The sequence below is a fragment of the Lepidochelys kempii genome, chromosome 4 (genome assembly GCF_965140285.1).
Source record: "Lepidochelys kempii isolate rLepKem1 chromosome 4, rLepKem1.hap1, whole genome shotgun sequence".
Classification (NCBI taxonomy): domain Eukaryota; kingdom Metazoa; phylum Chordata; order Testudines; family Cheloniidae; genus Lepidochelys; species Lepidochelys kempii.
In genome coordinates, this window is record NC_136383.1 from 134,637,672 (window position 1) to 134,655,292 (window position 17,621).

Here is a 17,621-nt window from a genome sequence, read left to right on the forward strand (position 1 = left end):
GTCTACTAATCTTTGGTGTTGAGCAATTATTTATTCATGCCCAGATTGCTAACGTCTTGGGCAAGGTATCCTTCAGTCCATTCTACACGGATGATTTTATCTGAGTTTGTTGTACTCGACTAACTAAATGTTTTGCTGCTAGGGCCTTGATCCAGCAAAGCACTCGATCATGTATTTAGCTTTAGACATGTCAGAAGCCCCCCTGAAATTAGTGTTCCGGTGCTTTGCTGGATTGGGATCTGTGTTAACGCGGACTGATGCTTTCGCTCCCCAGACACCAGTGTAACTAGTGTAATGCTGTTATTTTTCTGGGTCCTTACCTCCCACTTGGTTTCTTCAATCTTGGGAAGAAACTCTGCCTGTTCTTTCTTGAAAGCCACAAATTTTTTCTCTAGCTCTTCTCGCTGTTGGAGAAGTTGCCCCACATCATCCTGGAGCTTTTTTTTCTCTTGCTGGAGCTTGAAGATCTGGAGCTGCAAGGCCTGTTGAGCCCTCTGGGCCTTCTTGGAGACCTGCTGCAGTTTATTTGCATAATTTTGCCTGAGGTCCTCCATTTCACGCTCCCAAATTTTTTGCTTCTCCTCAAACACTTGGAAGATGGCAGCCTCGCTTTTGTCCAGGTTTCTTCTCATCTGCAGGACCTCCTGCTCCTTCTCCCACAGCCTGTCCTCCAGGTCCTGGATAACGTCATCTGTCGAGGGTGAGTGGAAAGGCATTGTTTCGTTCAGATGGTTGAGTCTATTGAAAGAAGAAGTACTCTTGCTTGAAGACCGTCCACTGTCTGAGGTAGATATTCCATTGTATCCCCCTGTGTTCTTATCTACATAGGTTGTGCCAATGCGGTTTATGTGACTAGTTGAAGCACTCATTGGGCCAACGTGCTGACTGTAGCCCGTCCCGTAAGTGGGCAAGCTCGTCAAAGAGTTACGGCCAGAATCAGAAAGACCTCCCACTTGGTTTGTAGTCCTATTAAGGCTGGTCTTCTCCAGTCCGCTTTTGCCAGCAGACGGGCTATTGCTGTTGGTGTGATTCAAGCTCTTTCTGTTCTCAGTTATTCCATTGTTCTGCGGCGGGCAGAGATTCTGCATGGAATGGAAGTTTTTAGGAACTACTGGTTTAAAGGCTGAAGGTCTAACTAAGGGCTCATTGCTCTGCAAACGAAAAAAGAATCACACATCAAACGTAGCCAGGAGGCTTTGTAACAATACACAAAAGATCACGGGCCTGATCCAGAACTGGGGTAAATCAGTGTAACTCTATAGGCTTTGTTAGAGTCAATGGAGCAACACTGACTTACCCCAGCTAAGAATCAGGCCTCATGGTTTTCTACTGCTCAACTTTGAAAGACACTGTAGATTTTTTGATTTCATATTTGATGGACATCATGAGTAACTCCTGCCAGTGCTGAGCTCAAAGCACTCCACTCCCCCTCTCAATCTCTCTCGTTCTGTGACTGAACTGAATCAGGATTTATTCCAAGATCCTACCATTATCCTTTTACGCTCTATTCAGGTGATCACCATTTTCTTCTCTGTAAGAGAAAAAGGTGTCATCCTCCCATGGGTTGGAGTTGTTTAACAGCCTAGATAGAAATTGCTCTTTGTTGAGCGTTATCTTCAAGTTCCATGGTGCTATTTGTTGAGTCAGACTATGTTTTGAAAGACTTTTCTTTAGTCAATAAGGGTGTGTTTTTAAAAGGAGTATACCCCCTTTTATTGAAAACTAAAGTAAGCTCTTGGACTAGTATGGAAAAAATGTTAGTGATGGCAATTATTTGCTCTGATAAAGTCCAATCCAAAGCTCAGTGAAATTAATGGAAAAGGAGGACTTGTGGCACCTTAGAGACTAACAAATTTATCTGAGCATAAGCTTTCATGAGCTACAGCTCCCTTCATCGGATGCATTCAGTGGAAAATACAGTGGGGAGATTTATATACATAGAGAACATGAAACAATGGGCGTTACCATACACACTGTAATGAGAGTGATCACTTAAGGTGAGCTATAACCAGCAGGAGAGCGGGAGGGAAAAAACTTTTTGTCATGATAATCAAGGTGGGCCATTTCCAGCAGCTGACAAGAACGTCTGAGGAACAGTGGAGGGTGTGTGGGGGGAATAAACAAGGGGAAATAGTTTTACTTCGTGTAATGACACATCCACTCCCAGTCTCTATTATTCAAGCCGAAGTTAATTGTATTCAGTTTGCAAATTAATTCCAATTCAGCAGTCTCTCGTTGGAGTCTGTTTTTGAAGTTTTTTTGTTGAAGAATTGCAACTTTTAGGTCTGTAATCAAGTGATCAAAGAGATTGAAGTGTTCTCCAACTGGTTTTTGAATGTTATAATTCTTGACGTCTGATTTGTGTCCATTTATTCTTTTATGTAGAGATGTCCAGTTTAACCAATGTACATGGCAGAGGGGCATTGCTGGCACATGATGGCATATATCACATTGGTAGATGTGCAGGTGAACGAGCCTCTGATAGTGTGGCTGATGTGATTAGGACCTATGATGGTGTCCCCTGAATAGATATGTGGACACAGTTGGCAACGGGCTTTGTTGCAAAGATAGGTTCCTGGGTTAGTGGTTCTGTTGTGTGGTGTGTGGTTGCTGGTGAGTATTTGCTTCAGGTTGGGGGGCTGTCTGTAAGCAAGGACTGGCCTGTCTCCCAAGATCTGTGAGAGTGATGGTTCGTCCTTCAGGATAGGTTGTAGATCCTTGAGGATGTGTTGGAGAGGTTTTAGTTGGGGGCTGAAGGTGATGGCTAGTGGCGTTCTGCTATTTTCTTTGTTGGGCCTGTCCTGTAGTAGGTGACTTCTGGGTACTCTTCTGGCTCTGTCAATCTGTTTCTTCACTTCAGCAGGTGGGTATTGTAGTTGTAAGAATGCTTGATAGAGATCTCGTAGGTGTTTGTCTCTGTCTGAGGGGTTGGAACAAATGCGGTTGTATCGTAGAGCTTGGCTGTAGACAATGGATCATGTGGTGTGGTCTGGATGAAAGCTGGAGGCATGTGGGTAGGAATAGCGGTCAGTAGGTTTCTGGTATAGGGTGGTGTTTATGTGACCATTGCTTATTAGCACCATAGTGTCCAGGAAGTGGATCTCTTATGTGGACTGGTCCAGGCTGAGGTTGATGGTGGGATGGAAATTGTTGAAATCATGGTGGAATTCCTCAAGGACTTCTTTTCCATGGGTCCAGATGATGAAGATACCATCAATGTAGCGCAAGTAGAGTAGGGGCGTTAGGGGACGAGAGCTGAGGAAGCGTTGTTCTAAGTCAGCCATAAAAATGTTGGCATACTGTGGGGCCATGCGGGTACCCATAGCAGTGAGACTGGGAGTGGATGGGTCATTACACAAAGTAAAACTATTTCCCCTTGTTTATTCCCCCCCCTCCACTGTTCCTCAGACGTTCTTGTTAACTGCTGGAAATGGCCCACCTTGATTATCACGACAAAAAGTCGTCCCCTCCCCCCCCGCTCTCCTGCTGGTAATAGCTCACCTTAAGTGATCACTCTGGTTACAGTGTGTATGGTAACACCCATTGTTTGAAGTTCTCTATGTATATAAATCTCCCCACTGTATTTTCCAATGAATGCATCTGATGAAGTGAGCTGTAGCTCACGAAAGCTTATGCTCAAACAAATTTGTTAGTCTCTAAGGTGCCACAAGTACTCCTTTTCTTTTTGCGAATACAGACTAACACAGCTGCTACTCTGAAACCTGAAATTAATGGGAGTCTTTCAACTGACTTCAATAAGCTTTGGATTGAACCCACATAGAGCCTTTCACTGGAGCATCTCAAAATATTTCAAGTATCAGTTCAGCACAGCAAGGTGAAGGGACTTGTCTGGGGTTTCACAGCCAGGCTTGACCCATAAGAGTCTAGCTTCCCTGTTGCCACTAGCCAACTCTTTTTACATGGAGGCGTACATCTGTGACACCTGCACAGGCTCCTAAGTGCCTAAATCCCTTTTGAAAATATTTCAGCTCCTAACTCACAGAGACATTGCAATGCTAAGAACGCCTAAATACCTTTAAAAATCTGGACCTAACTCTGACTTGGGTAGCATAGCAGTGAAAGACTCATTACCAATCTCACGAGGTCCCAGAAGGTAGAGTTTTACTCTGCTTAGCCTCCTGAGACCACTGAGAATTACAGACCAAGACCTGTCCTGTTCTCTCTGCTTCACTGTTTGGATTTGCATCACTGGACTTACACCCTGCAAGCGTCACACGGCACCAAGGTATATCGGAATCTTACCTGGTCCAATTTGCCAGAGACTGGCAATATCTTTGGTGGGTTACTGGGTTCTCTGTACTGGGGAGGAGGTGGCAGGTTTTTCTCGTTGTTGGTGGTAACGTTCCCACAAATGTCTGTCTTCATCTTCTCACTCTTGCGCAGGTCCCCATTGATGTAGAGGGAGTTGGAGATCTTCTCTGACTTGTAGGTTTTCTCCTCCCCGGAGTAACGGTTAGAGATCTCCCGCGTGGAATAGCCATTCCGTGAGCCATCAGCCTGCCTGCTGCTGCTCTGAGTCCTGGTTCCCACGCTCTTCATCGCAAACTCTTGCTCATTGGCGACTCCGCTGCCCACGCTTCCCATAGTGTTTTGGGGAGCAGATTCAGAGGGCCTGGAGGCAAACGAGTGGAAGGTGTCTTGGCTCTGGTAGCTTGGGTCACTAAGAGCAGACACGGTCTCTAACTTGGCCATGGCAACTCAGAGGTGAAGTTGAGGCATGAGTCAGTGGCACTGAAAGAGAGGAAAAGGAGAGAGTTACTGGATTGCCTTTATTTACTATTTCGCCTTTGCTGAGCACTGAATAGCCTTCCGAGGGAAGTAGTGGGGGCAAAAGATCTATCTTGCTTTAAGATTAAACTCGACAAGTTTATGGAGGAGATGGTATGATGGGATAACATGGTTTTGGTAATTAAATATTCATGGTAAATAGGCCCAATGGACTGTGATGGGTTTTTAGATGGGGTAAGATCCAAGTTACCCGGGAAAGAATTTTCTGTAGTATCTGGCTGATGAATCTTGCCCATATGCTCAGGGTTTAGCTGATCGCCATATTTGGGGTCGGGAAGGAATTTTCCTCCAGGGCAGATTGGAAGGCCCTGGAGGTTTTTCGCCTTCCTCTGTAGCATGGGGCACGGGTCACTTGCTGGAGGATTCTCTGCTCCTTGAGGTCTTCAAACTACAATTTGAGGACTTCAATAGCACAGATATAGGTGTGAGGTCTTTTTTAGGAGTGGTGGGTGAAATTCTGTGGCCTGCATTGTGCAGGAGGTCAGACTAGATGATCATAATGGTCCCTTCTGACCTAAATATCTATGAATCTATGAACACAGAGGAGCAAATGTGTCTCTGAGCACTTGGGCTGTGTGCGCTGGGGCAGGAATACTCCCCTCCCAGCCTGCGGAGCAGGACAGCTACTGGTCTGCACCTGCTCCTGTGACTGTGTTAACTCCCATGGCGGTTGAGACCCTGCTTCTCCTGTGGGAAGCAATGGCTGGTGGATTCTGCTAGCAGCAGATCCACTGACTCTGCTCCTCCCCTAATCTGCCCCTGCCCAGTTCTGTGTGCCTCTATGGGCAAGAGCATGCAGGAAGCCCTGCTGCATAGGCTCCCCAAATCCTGTCTGTCCCCATGCAGCAGAACTGCTCTGGTTCCTCTCCATCCGGGGATCCTGAGGTCTGTGCTCACCGGAGCTGGAGGAGCAGGACATGTGCTGTAGCAGGTATGTGTTGCAGCGCTGCCCAACAGCAGTCTACTGGGGTCTGATCGGTTTAAGGTGACCCAGCTACCGAGTCACTGCTGCAATACCTCGCAGGCCAAAATAACAGTCACTGGGGATGGAACATTCCTCCATGGAGGTCCCACCTGGTCCATCACAGGGCTTGGGTGGAATTGTTCCCTCCAGTACATTTTCCAGTATGGTTTGAAATGTCCTAAGAAATGGAACTTCCACCACCTCCCTGGAGAGACTAAACGTGAGCTGTAGGAGGCTGTGGAATAAAAAGCTTTCCCCCCATGACAGTCATACTAAAATTTTCCTTTACAAATTTTTACTCTCTTTTTTACTAAACATTCTCCCTTTGATCACCCTAAACAAGCCCTGTCCCCTTTGGCTGTTTACCCTTCATACGCTTGCAGATGCTTATCTTGTTCCTCCTCGTTATTGCTGAAGCCAAACTATTGGTATTTAATTCTTTCTCTTACCTCCTATGTCGGTTTCTCCAGCCTGGTAAACATTTGTGTGGCTTTCCTCTGAATTCCCTCATATGTACCAGCATCAAATGGAGCCAGAGTGTTTTAGGTGTGGATGCACCAGTCCTGAACCTCCAGCCCCAGGAGTCCATCTCCATCCTCTCTTCAATGCAGGCATCTCACTTGGAACATCTTCATACTAAGTGATTGGCCAAAGAGGTGACCTCATGGCTGCATCCCAGGTCACAGGGGAGAATTCTTTAAATCAAGGCTTTGAGCCTCTGGAGTGATAAACTATGGCCTGTGTTTTCAAAAACAAATAGTGATTTTGGATCCCTCATTTTTTGGGTCCTCAACATGAGGGATATTAAATGGGTTGGGTTTTCAGAGGGCAGTTGGTCAGCACTTTATGGAAATCACGCCCTCTTTAAAAGTGTCTCAAATTGGGTACCCAAAATCACTAGTCATTTGAAACTTTAGGTTTATGACCTTTATTGATCACGTCTGCACTACACAAGCACCCAAACTATGCTAACTAAGCTCCCAAAATTCTGCCCCACCATGCACGGTGTGTGTGTGTGTTTTGGTGTAAAGATTAGGATGTACTTTTTATCCTCAATCTCTGGTTATGGTCCTCGTCAGACATCTAGATGTGCACCCCCAGGACATCACAACCCATACTCAACCAGATCCTGAAGACATGGCCAACCCATAAAATACAAAGCCCTAGAACAGGTCACTCTAGATTTTGTCTGAATAGGGTTTCTGGGAAGATGACAATTTTTTTTTTTCACTGAATGCATCCGATGAAGTGAGCTGTAGCTCACAAAAGCTTATGCTCAAATAAATTTGTTAGTCTCTAAGGTGCCACAAGTCCTCCTTTTCTTTTTGCGAATACAGACTAACACGGCTGCTACTCTGAAAAATGTTATACTTGATGACAACACCAGGTTTTCTATTCATTTCAATCACTAGTTAATTCAATAATGTTTAACTTAATCCAGCACCTCATCAGTATGAAATCATTTCTATTAAAAAAACTGAAATTCCTTTATTTTGATCACCCTACTGGTTATTACTGGAGAATCTGATCCAATCCTAGCTATGGGCAGTTGTTTATTAGAAGAGAAGGCCAATATTCTGAATGCAAGGGAAGAAGAAAAATCACAAGGAAGAGCCGTGTGACAATAATCTGGGCCTGGAGATCCCACCCTGGAGATCCTCAATGGAAAGTGACATGTGCGTCTGATCTGTTCATAGCAGCTCGGACACAAAGGGTCAGACCATGCTGGGGGTCTCAGTGGGATGTTTCATTTGCCCAGGGTGTCATTGCGAGGTTAGCCCTCCCCCAAGCAAAATAGGACAATTGGTTTTATTTACTTTGGCGAGCCAGCTTAGGTCTAAAGGTCGGCTCCGATACAGCAACTCCTACGCTCCCAAGTGTCCCCTGTTATCACAGCATACTCACGGCTCTGGTTATTTGCACTAAAAATGGAATGGAAAAATAAAAGATTACAATGAGGTCCATGACTTTTGACTTTTCTTTTATTCAGCTGCATTTCTAGGGACTTTGCCCTTTGCGTTGCCACCACCCTCCCTGGGTTCTGCTCTGAAAAGGTGACCTGATCAAACTGCAGCCCTGCAAGTTACACCACCTTGGGCTTGATCCTGCCTAGGGCAGGTGAGCAGAATTGTGCACCTAAGCACAGGAGAAAAACTGATGAGCTGGGCAGGGGACCCATATCACATATTAATGAGATTGGTGCCAGGTGGCTGTCAAGTCATGAGGCAAGGGCTTAGCGAAAAGCTGGATGCTCAAATCCCTGTCTTCACCCACACCCTGCCCATATTTTAACCCTGTGCTCTTGCGAGTAAGGGTACGAAAGCGTGCGGGGATTCCAACCTGGGGTCCTGGTTCAGGCCTGTCTCTCATCGTGTCCTGTTAGAAAAAGTTTCAGGTCTTCCCTGTAAATAATCTCACCCTGATAGCTTTGAGCAAATAAAAGATCCCCAGCTCCTATACAGAAATCCAGTCTGACATTACAACAGGCAGAATATATTTCAAACAGAAAACCCTGGACAGGGGAGGTGACACACGGTTAGCAGTAGAACTCCCACCCCTCAATGCGACTGTAAGGCAGTGAGGTGCTGTCACTTTTCACCCAATGCACAGTCAACCTGTGGAACTCCTTGCCAGAGGATGTTGTGAAGGCCAAGACTATAACAGGGTTCAAAAAAGAACTAGATAAGTCATGGAGGTTGGGCCCATCAATGGCTATCAACCTGGATGGGCAGGGATGGTGTCCCTAGCCTTTGTTTGCCAGAAGCTGGGAATGGGCGACAGGGGATGGATCACTTGATGATTACCTGTTCTGTTCATTCCCTCTGGGGCACCTGGCACTGGCCACTGTCGGAAGACAGGAGACTGGGCTAGATGGACCTTTGGTCTGACCCCAATATGGCTGTTCTCATGTTACCAAAGGCTACGACTAAAATGTAGCCCCTAGTACTCCTGGTCTTCCAGGAGCACTTGTGCTGCAGAGAAGAAGGGCGAAGGATTGAAGAAAGTGTTCATTAATCAAGAAAGCAAGCCTGGTCAGAGATGCTTCTATGAAGTGCCACTTGCTGGAAATGTTAGTGCTTCATTCTAGAAGAACATCCCAGCTCTATCAACAGTTTAGGCCAGGAGTTCATCTTGTGCCACTTGAAATGCACCCAAGACTGAAGCGCCCCAGGGAATCCTCCCAGGGAAATCATTATCTTAACATATCAGATAATGGTAGAAGCTAGTCTAGGGGTTCTCAAATTTTTCTTGCTGAGACCCCCTTCAACATGCTATAAAAATGCCAGGGCCCAGTGGGAGCGGGGGCTGGGAACTCGGGGCTGGGGGATCCTTGGGCATAGGCATAGTTCTACTTCTATTGCGGGGGGAGGGCAAGAGCTGGCAGAGCTCAAGCCAGACCCGCCCAGCGGGGATCCAGGGAGGGAGCACCACCTCTACCCCCTGACTCACTCAGGAGGCCACTGAGCATGTCTGGGCTGTGGCGGGAACGCAACCAAAAAATATAACTCAAAGGGGGGACTCAGTTCAAAAAGTTTGAAAACCGCTCAGGGTGCAGACATAGAGTAGCTAGGGGCTGTGTGCAGGCCGAGGATTAGCTTAGGGTGCAGGGAGGGGGTAGCTAGGAGCTGTGTATGGGTGGGGGGCTACCAGTGCTGCTTTGGCTTTGTGGGGAGGTTTGCCAGCTTCAGCCCCACACAACTCCTGGCTTCAGGGGCTTGAGGGGGTGCTGGTATCAGCCCTGCGCTGCTCCCGGCTGGGGTGTGGGGGGGCTGTCGGCTTTAGCCCCCCACCACTCCTGGCTAGGGTGGGGGGGCCACCGTCTTTAGCCCCACACAGCTCCTGGCTGGGGCGTGGGTGGCGCTACCGGCTTTAGCTCTGCACCGCTCCCGGCTTCAGCGCTGGGGCTCAGGGCGAGCTGTGGGGCTCCCCAGCCCCCTTTAAAGGGCTTGCAGACCCCCCAGGGGACCGTGGACCCCTGGTTGAGAACCGCTGATCTAGTTCACTGGAAAGGCAAAACACTTGCTCTGAGCCCCCAGGGACAAGTCATTTCTGGCAGGGAAGGCGTAGCAGTATTCAGAGAAGGCATGACTCCAGCAGAAGCAGGGAGCTCACCCCAAATCTCAATCCGTGGGGGTGCCCCTTGCTAGGACTATGCCACCACTGAGCCCTCCAGCCCATCACTGTTACAAATCAAATTATACAGAGTCACTTTTTAACGGAGTGAAATAAATTAGCACTCGGATCAGCCAGTCCAGTCCCTGGCACTTCTGTAACAGAAAGGCAATGACAAGAAGGTGGATATGCGGAAAATAATAGCCTTCAAAATGAGTACTGGGCTGAAGGGTCTGGTCAAGCAGGAAAGATTAAGTTTATTGTGGGTTGCCTAGCTAAGGGACCATCCCTTATGGACAAAGCCTACAGAAGTGAATAGAGAAGGATACCCTCATTATCAGTGTTTAAACAAGCCTACATGAGTCTATAGTAGGGATAGAACACTCTAGGGATTTCAGAGTTATGTCTCCAGAAACCTATTGGTTTAATCTCTACTAAACCCAATGGAATTTTTTCCATAAAAGCACTGAGGAGGGGTGTGAGCTGATGTAATTTCCAACCTGCTCCAAACCAGTGTCCACACACTGAGAAGACTCAAAGCTCACCCCCTTTCTTGGGTTTGTATTTAACAACAAAAAATTAACAATGATATAACAAACTTCTGCTCAAACCTTCTACCCAGGCTTGGCTGCTCCTATGGGTCCTCCCTCAGGACTGCTCAGCCCACTCCCTAAATTCTCTCTCTTTAGGCAGCCAATCCTATTTCTTTAATATCTGGGCAAGGGAATAAGTCGCTGGCTTCAAGGAGACAGCAGAACCCCCACAGGAAAACACTGGTACAAGGGTTGGGGGTAGTATAACAGCTGCAATGCGCACATATGTTTGAAGGGTGTAAACTCCAAAGAGCAAGCAGTTATTTAGGGAAACAGAAGTTGGTATTTGGTGTAAAGGGATGAAACTGAGCTATGGAAAATTTAGACTGAAGAGCAACAAAAACAAAAGAACCAAAAAAGCATCCAAGGAGTGAGGTGTACTTGACTGTGGATCAGCTTCCGAAGGCACACATGGAACCGCCGTTCTTTTGAGACAGGATAGCGCCATGGAACATACGCTAGGGAACAGACCTGCACCGGCAGGGAGAGCGACCTTGTGATCTACTGTCACAGGGCTTCTCCATTCCAGGGTGGGATTTTCACATGCAAGCTGCTCAGCACTGGTCTAACCCTGCTTCCACTGAAGTCAATGGGAGTTTCCCCTGCCTGAGCTAGATATTGGTGCAGGGAGTCTATGTAGCAGTTCATTGCCTTTTGTCCATTCACTTTCACACCGATAGCACTAAGGATTAGGGCCTTTCTTTTTCCCAGCTAGTCACTCTGCTTTGGACCTTCGCTGAAATGGCACCACAGGAGAAACTGTCTGAACAGCACTGGAGTCAGGGTTCTCCCCAGAGCTCCCTGGAGCACACGCTCAGCAATCAGGGAAGGGAGTGCAGGGGGGAGTAGAAGTCAGAGGTGTTTGTAAGTGAGCAGTCGCCCTCATGGCATGCAGTTAGCTCTGCCTTGCTCCGGCCGTGCTAAGGCCAGCACCACATGCGCCCTGAGACCTGCAACTCCACGCCAAAATGACAGCGAGAGGCATGTCAGGTGACACGCACCTGGCCGGCGACACTCCAAAGCTCCTCTACTCGCGGCTTGTTCTTTTGCTTGATGAGCCCAGCAGTAGCAAAGTGCCTGCCAAGCCCTGCTGGGAAATAGGGGTTATCAGCTGCTGCTGCAACAAACTCCGACAGATGAGATCATGGCAAAAGCGAGACACCGACAAACCACTGCCTCGTTTCTTCCCAGCTTGAGTGCTCAGCTGACTGAGCAAGAAAGAGCTCAGTGGGTTGGTCCAGGGACAGGAGCCCTTACGCCCCGGCGTTGCCAGGGATTTTAAGTGGTGACTGTGAGATGACAGGTTGGTGACCAGTGTCAAATAAGTTGGTAGCCTCAGTCCAGTGCACAGCTGCCCACATCACAAAAGACCTCCAGACTGGTCATAACACTGGTCCCCTTCGCTGTCCCAGTTTAACGACCGAAAGCTGAGGGACTGAGGGTGCAATAAAAACCCACGGCTGGCCCGTGCCAGCTGACTTAGGCTAAGAGGCTGTTCAATTGCAGTATAGCCATGCGGCTCACGTCGCAGCCCAAGCTCTGGGACCCTCCCACCAGACAGGGTCCTAAAGCCCAGGCTCCAGCCTGAGCCTGAACATCTACTGCAAATAAACAGCCCCTTAGCCGGAGCCTGAGCCCACTGGGACAGGCCAGCCACGGGTTTTTAATTGCAGTGTAGACACACTTGAGGTGGCCCTGCCAGTTCAGGGTGGGGACACTTCATGGTTAAGGCACAAAACATTGTATACATGAAATGAAAGAGAGCGCAAGTGTATTCAAGTTTGTCGTCTCGCCCCCTCCGGACCCAACGATGCCCAGCGTCAGTGAAGAATGCAGTGTGTCAGCAGTGAAGAAGATGGGGAGTGCTGGGGACCCTGACCCTGCATTAATGAGAGCACTGCTGTGCAGACATCAACTTGTTCCAGCCCAGAAGCTAGGCTTAAGAGGGATGCCACATGATCATGATGAGGACCACACCTCAGACACTTCCATTCTATGCCCCCTTTTCATCCTGTGTGCTTCTGACTCCTTTGCAGTGGGGCTAGAGACCTCCTGCTCCTCAGTGCAAATTAGCCTTCACTCAAATGTTCTGGTATAATCATTGCCCAGGCTGACTTGCTGTAGAACTTGAAAAACCTCTGGATTTAGCATCTACTACTGAAGCCAAGGGTGAACTGAGGCAGTAGCTGACTTAATATGCAAACTAGATACCATTAACTTAGGTTTGAATAGAGACTGGGAGTGGCTGGGTCATTACACATATTGAATCTATTTCCCTGTGTTAAATATACTCACACTTTCTTGTCAACTTGTCTAAATGGGCCATCTTGATTATCACTACAAAAGTTTTTTTCTCCTGCTGATAATAGCTCATCTGAATTAATTAGCCTCTTACAGTTTGCATGGCAACTTCCACCTTCTCTGTATGTATCTATATATCTTCTTACTCTATGTTCCATTCTATGCATCTGATGAAGTGGGCTGTAGCTCACGAAAGCTTATGCTCTAATAAATTTGTTAGTCTCTACAGTACCACAAGTAGTCCTTTTCTTTTTGCAGATCGGGGGGGTGGGGGGTGGGGGAAGGGATAGCTCAGTGGTTTGAGCATTGGCTTGCTAAACCCACCCAGGATTGTGAGTTCAATCCTTGAGGGGGCCATTTCGGGATCGGGGCACAAACTGGGGACGGGTCCTGCTTTGAGCAGGGGTTGGGCTAGATGACCTCCTGAGGTCCCTCCCAACCCTGACATTCTATGATTCTATGGTGTAGCCACTACAGGGGGACAAACAACCACAAAGTGTTAGTGGACGTTACACTGTTGTGCAACAGTTGCATCCACCTCACTGTGCATCACCTAAGGCCTCAAGGAAGAACATGATAGGAAGTCCATGACAGAGCTCAGCCTGACAATAAATCCAGCCGGTTCCCAGGCACTGCAGAAACTGGGTTTGTCTCTCTCTCACCAAGGAAAGTGATGTGTAAAAAAATCAACTGGCTCAAATAAAACTCATCCCATTCTGTGCCTGAGGATTATGCTAATCAGGGAAGACTTTTCATTTAGTTAATTACGTGTGTGTTTAGGAGTAATCTTTATTTCAATGACTTTGGAGGATTTTTGGTCTTTATAGGCCGCTTGTCCTTTATGGTATCCCTGCTGCCGGTGGCTGATATCACAGAGTGACTGTAAGGTCCCAGTGCTAGGAAAGAGGAGAGAATGTTACAGACTTACATGCAAAGTTCTCTATCAAATGAGCAGGGTTTCAGGGAAGAAATCTAGTTTAGTGTTATCAGCTTTGTAAATTTCATGGTGACATTTACACTGACTTTTTGAGGGCAAGATGAAGTAACCGGAGAGACGCTTTTATCCTTTTTTAAAAAATGGCGTGTCAATTTAGTGCTGGTGCAAGAGACAGACTGTTAACACTCCCCAAGGGATCTCTCTCGTGCCAGGCAATGTCTAACACAGAGACACTGAAAGCTTGCCCCACACTGCCCTGCACAGCCCCAAGGCCCATTCCGGACTTATGAGTCTGGGTACTTATATGGCCCTCTTCCCTGTAGTATCTGAGCCCTGCCCTGGCCTGGCCTCTTTACCAAGACTGCTAACAGTGTGCGATGGTTTTTGTGACGTGGACACTTGCCCACTGAGAACTGTCCTGAAATCCACCACCTGACCCCTATAAGCTACCAGTCTGACGGCCACCACTTTCAATTACCACCGTCCTGGGCTGGCTTCCAACAGGCATCAGAGACAAGGGACAGATCCTCAGCTGGTGTAAAAACTGCCCAAGCATTAAGTTGAAGGCGCTACGGCAGCTTACACCAGCTGAGGAGCTAACCCAAAAGGCAGTGGGTCCTCGAAGCAACCCCCTGAGCCAGCCCACCACGCCCATCAACAAAAGAAACCAGGCCCGGCTCAGGCTAAAGCCCAGGAATCAAACAACTGGGGAGCCCTGCCTCCCTAGAGACACCTGGCCTCTCTGCTCCTATAAAACTGCTCTGGAGTGGGGGGTCCTCTCTTTTCACTGAGTCCAATGGGCAGAGTGCTTGACTCCAAGGGCCTGATTAGGCCTTCAGCCTCCATCCCTACATTGCATCTCTGCCCTGTCTACCTGGGTGAGGGCTAAACCAAGAGTTAACTCCTTGCCTGCTGGGATTCAGGGAGGAGCTTGACATCTTTTTAGAAGCAGCTTTTACATTTGCTTCACACCATAGATCACGGATGGGCAACTGGCGGTCCGGGAGCTGCATCCGGCCCGACAGATCATTTTATCTGGCCTGCCACAACCCAGATTGGGGATGGGATCTGGTAGGCCAGGGCCAGGAAGGGAGCAGGGAGGGTTGCCGGGGGGTAGGGGAGGACCTGGCACATGTCATGTAGCACTGTGGTGAGAGACAAATGGGACAGAGTAGGGAGCTGGGCCAAACTCTGTGCGACAGGAGCCCTGGGGTGAATATGGGGTGGGCTTGCTCTCCAACTCATCCCAACCCCTGGACAGGACACAACCCATCAAAGCATTTTAGTGGATTTTGTGGCCTTCTCCCACCTTAAAGCTGCCCATCCTTGCAGTAGAGGAAAAGCCACAGGCCTTGTCAACACCTGGGCAGATAGCAGACCGCTGGCCCATAACATGCAGCTGAACGACATCCCTTCAAAGTTACTCTCACCACCACTCTCCGCTCTGTGGGCACCCAGAAAGAAGCCAACACCCAAGCCCCTCACACATAGTGACTGACTGACAGCCAGCCCTCGTTCAGAGCCAGATTCTGTGCCCTTCCTTCGGCAGTTCCAATGACTGCTCCTGGCGTAAAGCGCTATTCACCGAATCGAGCCCTCTGGTTGGAAAACACAAAAACCTACTTCCTGAAACATTTCAAAATAGCCAAGATGTTTTTGCTCTGAAGGGTTTGCCTCTCCCCCCTCCCCCCACCACACCTTTTTTTTTAAAATGTGAATTTTTCCTCTGGAACGTTAATGGAAAACATGAAGACTGGTATCAAAATGGCTACTGATATATTTGTTTACTGAAAAGTCAAGTTTTGGCAAATGCAACATTTTGCAATCTCCGTCGGTAATCTTTTGCATAACAAAATTTGAAAAGGGTATAAAGAGCACACCATTTTCCACAGAGAAATTGAAAAACTTCAAAAACGTTGATGACTGTTTCTGCCCAATATTTTTTGGGGAAAAAAGTAATTTCTTAAGGGAAAAAAATTGGTTAAAAAAAAAAAAAGACCAGCTCTGATTTTAGGTCAGTTTTTACCTCAGTCCTTCCTCAGAGACAGTCCCATGAAGAGAAGACTGAGGTTAAAACTAATTACCTCACTCTTTGGCCCTGTTTGGTTGATTTGTCTCCTTTTGGGATTACAGATGAGTGTACAACGGTCCTTCCCAGAGAACACGCTGCTCATTAAATACCGCAACAGATGCTGTTCTAGCAGTGTTCCCTACCTCGCTGGCAAAAAACAGAAACACAGTTTACATGAGGTTCCCAACTTGATTTCTTAAGCAGAGAGGCTCAGATAAGCTTCAGATCAGCCTGTGACTCTTGGGATGGTTACCTCAACTATCCCAAACATTCACGCAACACAGCTTTGATGTTAGTCACTGAGGAGAGGATCCATGTGGTCCCACTCTTCTGCTCCAGACTGAAGTGCTGCTGGCTGTGAAAGAAGAGTATGATTGATGCATCCCTGGCCTCCCTTGAGCAGAACAGCATGCCCCTGGGAACTGGGCAGGGACAGGACTAGGAACATGGCACAGATGCACATAGCCCCTTTCCTCCAGAGTCAAGGCTACAGGACCTTTGTTCCTGAATGGATGAACACCCGATTTCTAGGCCTGGTCCTGCAGGGCATAGCACGGAGCTACGAAAAACATCTGGAACGAACCTACCAGCTTGGGGACAGGTGTTTGTCATCTGCACATCATACACACCCCTCACTAATGCTTTGGGGCTATGCCAGGCTCTTGTTGTCCAGCAAAACAGAATTTATTTGGCTGTAGCCAGTTCCTAGGGAGCCTGAGCACTGGCCGGCTGGCACCTTCCCTCCGCAGGGCAGCTCCCCAGAGAGAAAGTGGTCACAAAACTTCTCTTGGTTGAGCGGAAGGAGGAGAGATGAGGGTCCCTAGTGCACTTACTCTTGGTCACATTTCATGTAGACCCAACGATATGCCATGGGGGCTGCACAAACCCCCAGATACATAGGGACAGCTGCTGTAACCACATGGGCCGTGACTGATATTACAGCAGAGTCTAGAGGTGATGACTGAGACCAGAGTTGCATTGTGCTAGGCATTGTACATTCACGCGTTAAGAGATAGGTCTTTGGTGCAGGGACTGACAATTTAAATAGAGAACATGGGCCCAGGGTGGGAGAAGGGAAGCATGCTCATTCCCTTTAACAGATGGGGAATTGAGGCACAGAGATTCCCAAAGTCACCCTGGAAGTCTGTAGTAGTGCCAGGAACTGATCCTAAGCCTCCAGAGTCTCAGTCCACTGCCTTTCTACCTTACTCTAGTCTCCTCTCAAAAGCTACTGGCATATAGCTGTTAGCTACATATTTACTGCTTCTATATCAGAGCCTTAACCACAAGACCATCCATCCTTCTCTTAGCACTTCTATTATCTTTTTTTATCCCATCTTTAAAATGCTAGATGGCTATTAGAAGCCACTTTTGGAAATGTTGGTCATGATTTTAGGTGCCCAAGTGAGACCCTTTCCCTCCACTAATGCTGCTCTGAACTACGTTGTGCTGAACCCTACAGATTTTAAACAAGAGTAGACAGACAGATGCTTTCTAAAAGATCTGCTCTTGGAATTACTGTGGGGAAATTCTCTGGCCTGTGTTATGCAGGAGGTCAGACTAGATGATCACAATGGTCCCTTCCGGCCTTGGAATCTGTGATTCTATAACCCATAACATTTTGCTTGTCTGTTTAGATTGTCCCTTCTGTCTAATAGGTTTTAAGCTTGGCCAGCTTTGGAACAGACTACCTTCCATTATACCATGATGGCAACCCACATGGCAGCCTGAAATAGTCTGAGTTACCCTACGGTGATGCAGGGGAGACCCAGGTGAGAAGGCATCAGAACATACCAGCCAGAAGTCATCTCAGACTGGGAATCAAGACCAGGC

At 47.8% G+C, this 17,621-nt stretch overlaps 1 protein-coding gene across 6 annotated transcripts in view; it reads right to left on the reverse strand.

Annotated features, from left to right (window-relative positions):
- Nucleotides 1-17,621, reverse strand: part of LZTS3 (leucine zipper tumor suppressor family member 3) — a 71,196-nt gene that overhangs the window by 13,073 nt on the left and 40,502 nt on the right. For 3 of the 6 annotated variants that reach the window (XM_073342957.2, XM_073342956.2, XM_073342954.2), the window contains 3 exons: nucleotides 7,591-7,695; nucleotides 4,264-4,752; nucleotides 321-1,151 (listed from right to left, as the gene is read on the reverse strand). In XM_073342957.2, the coding sequence (XP_073199058.1) occupies nucleotides 321-1,151; nucleotides 4,264-4,713 (1,281 nt within the window). In that variant the 5' untranslated portion in view covers nucleotides 4,714-4,752; nucleotides 7,591-7,695. Of the gene's footprint in view, nucleotides 1-320; nucleotides 1,152-4,263; nucleotides 4,753-6,222; nucleotides 6,512-7,590; nucleotides 7,696-17,621 lie in introns of all 6 variants that reach the window. The other 3 variants (XM_073342959.2, XM_073342958.2, XM_073342960.2) reach the window with 3 other exon arrangements.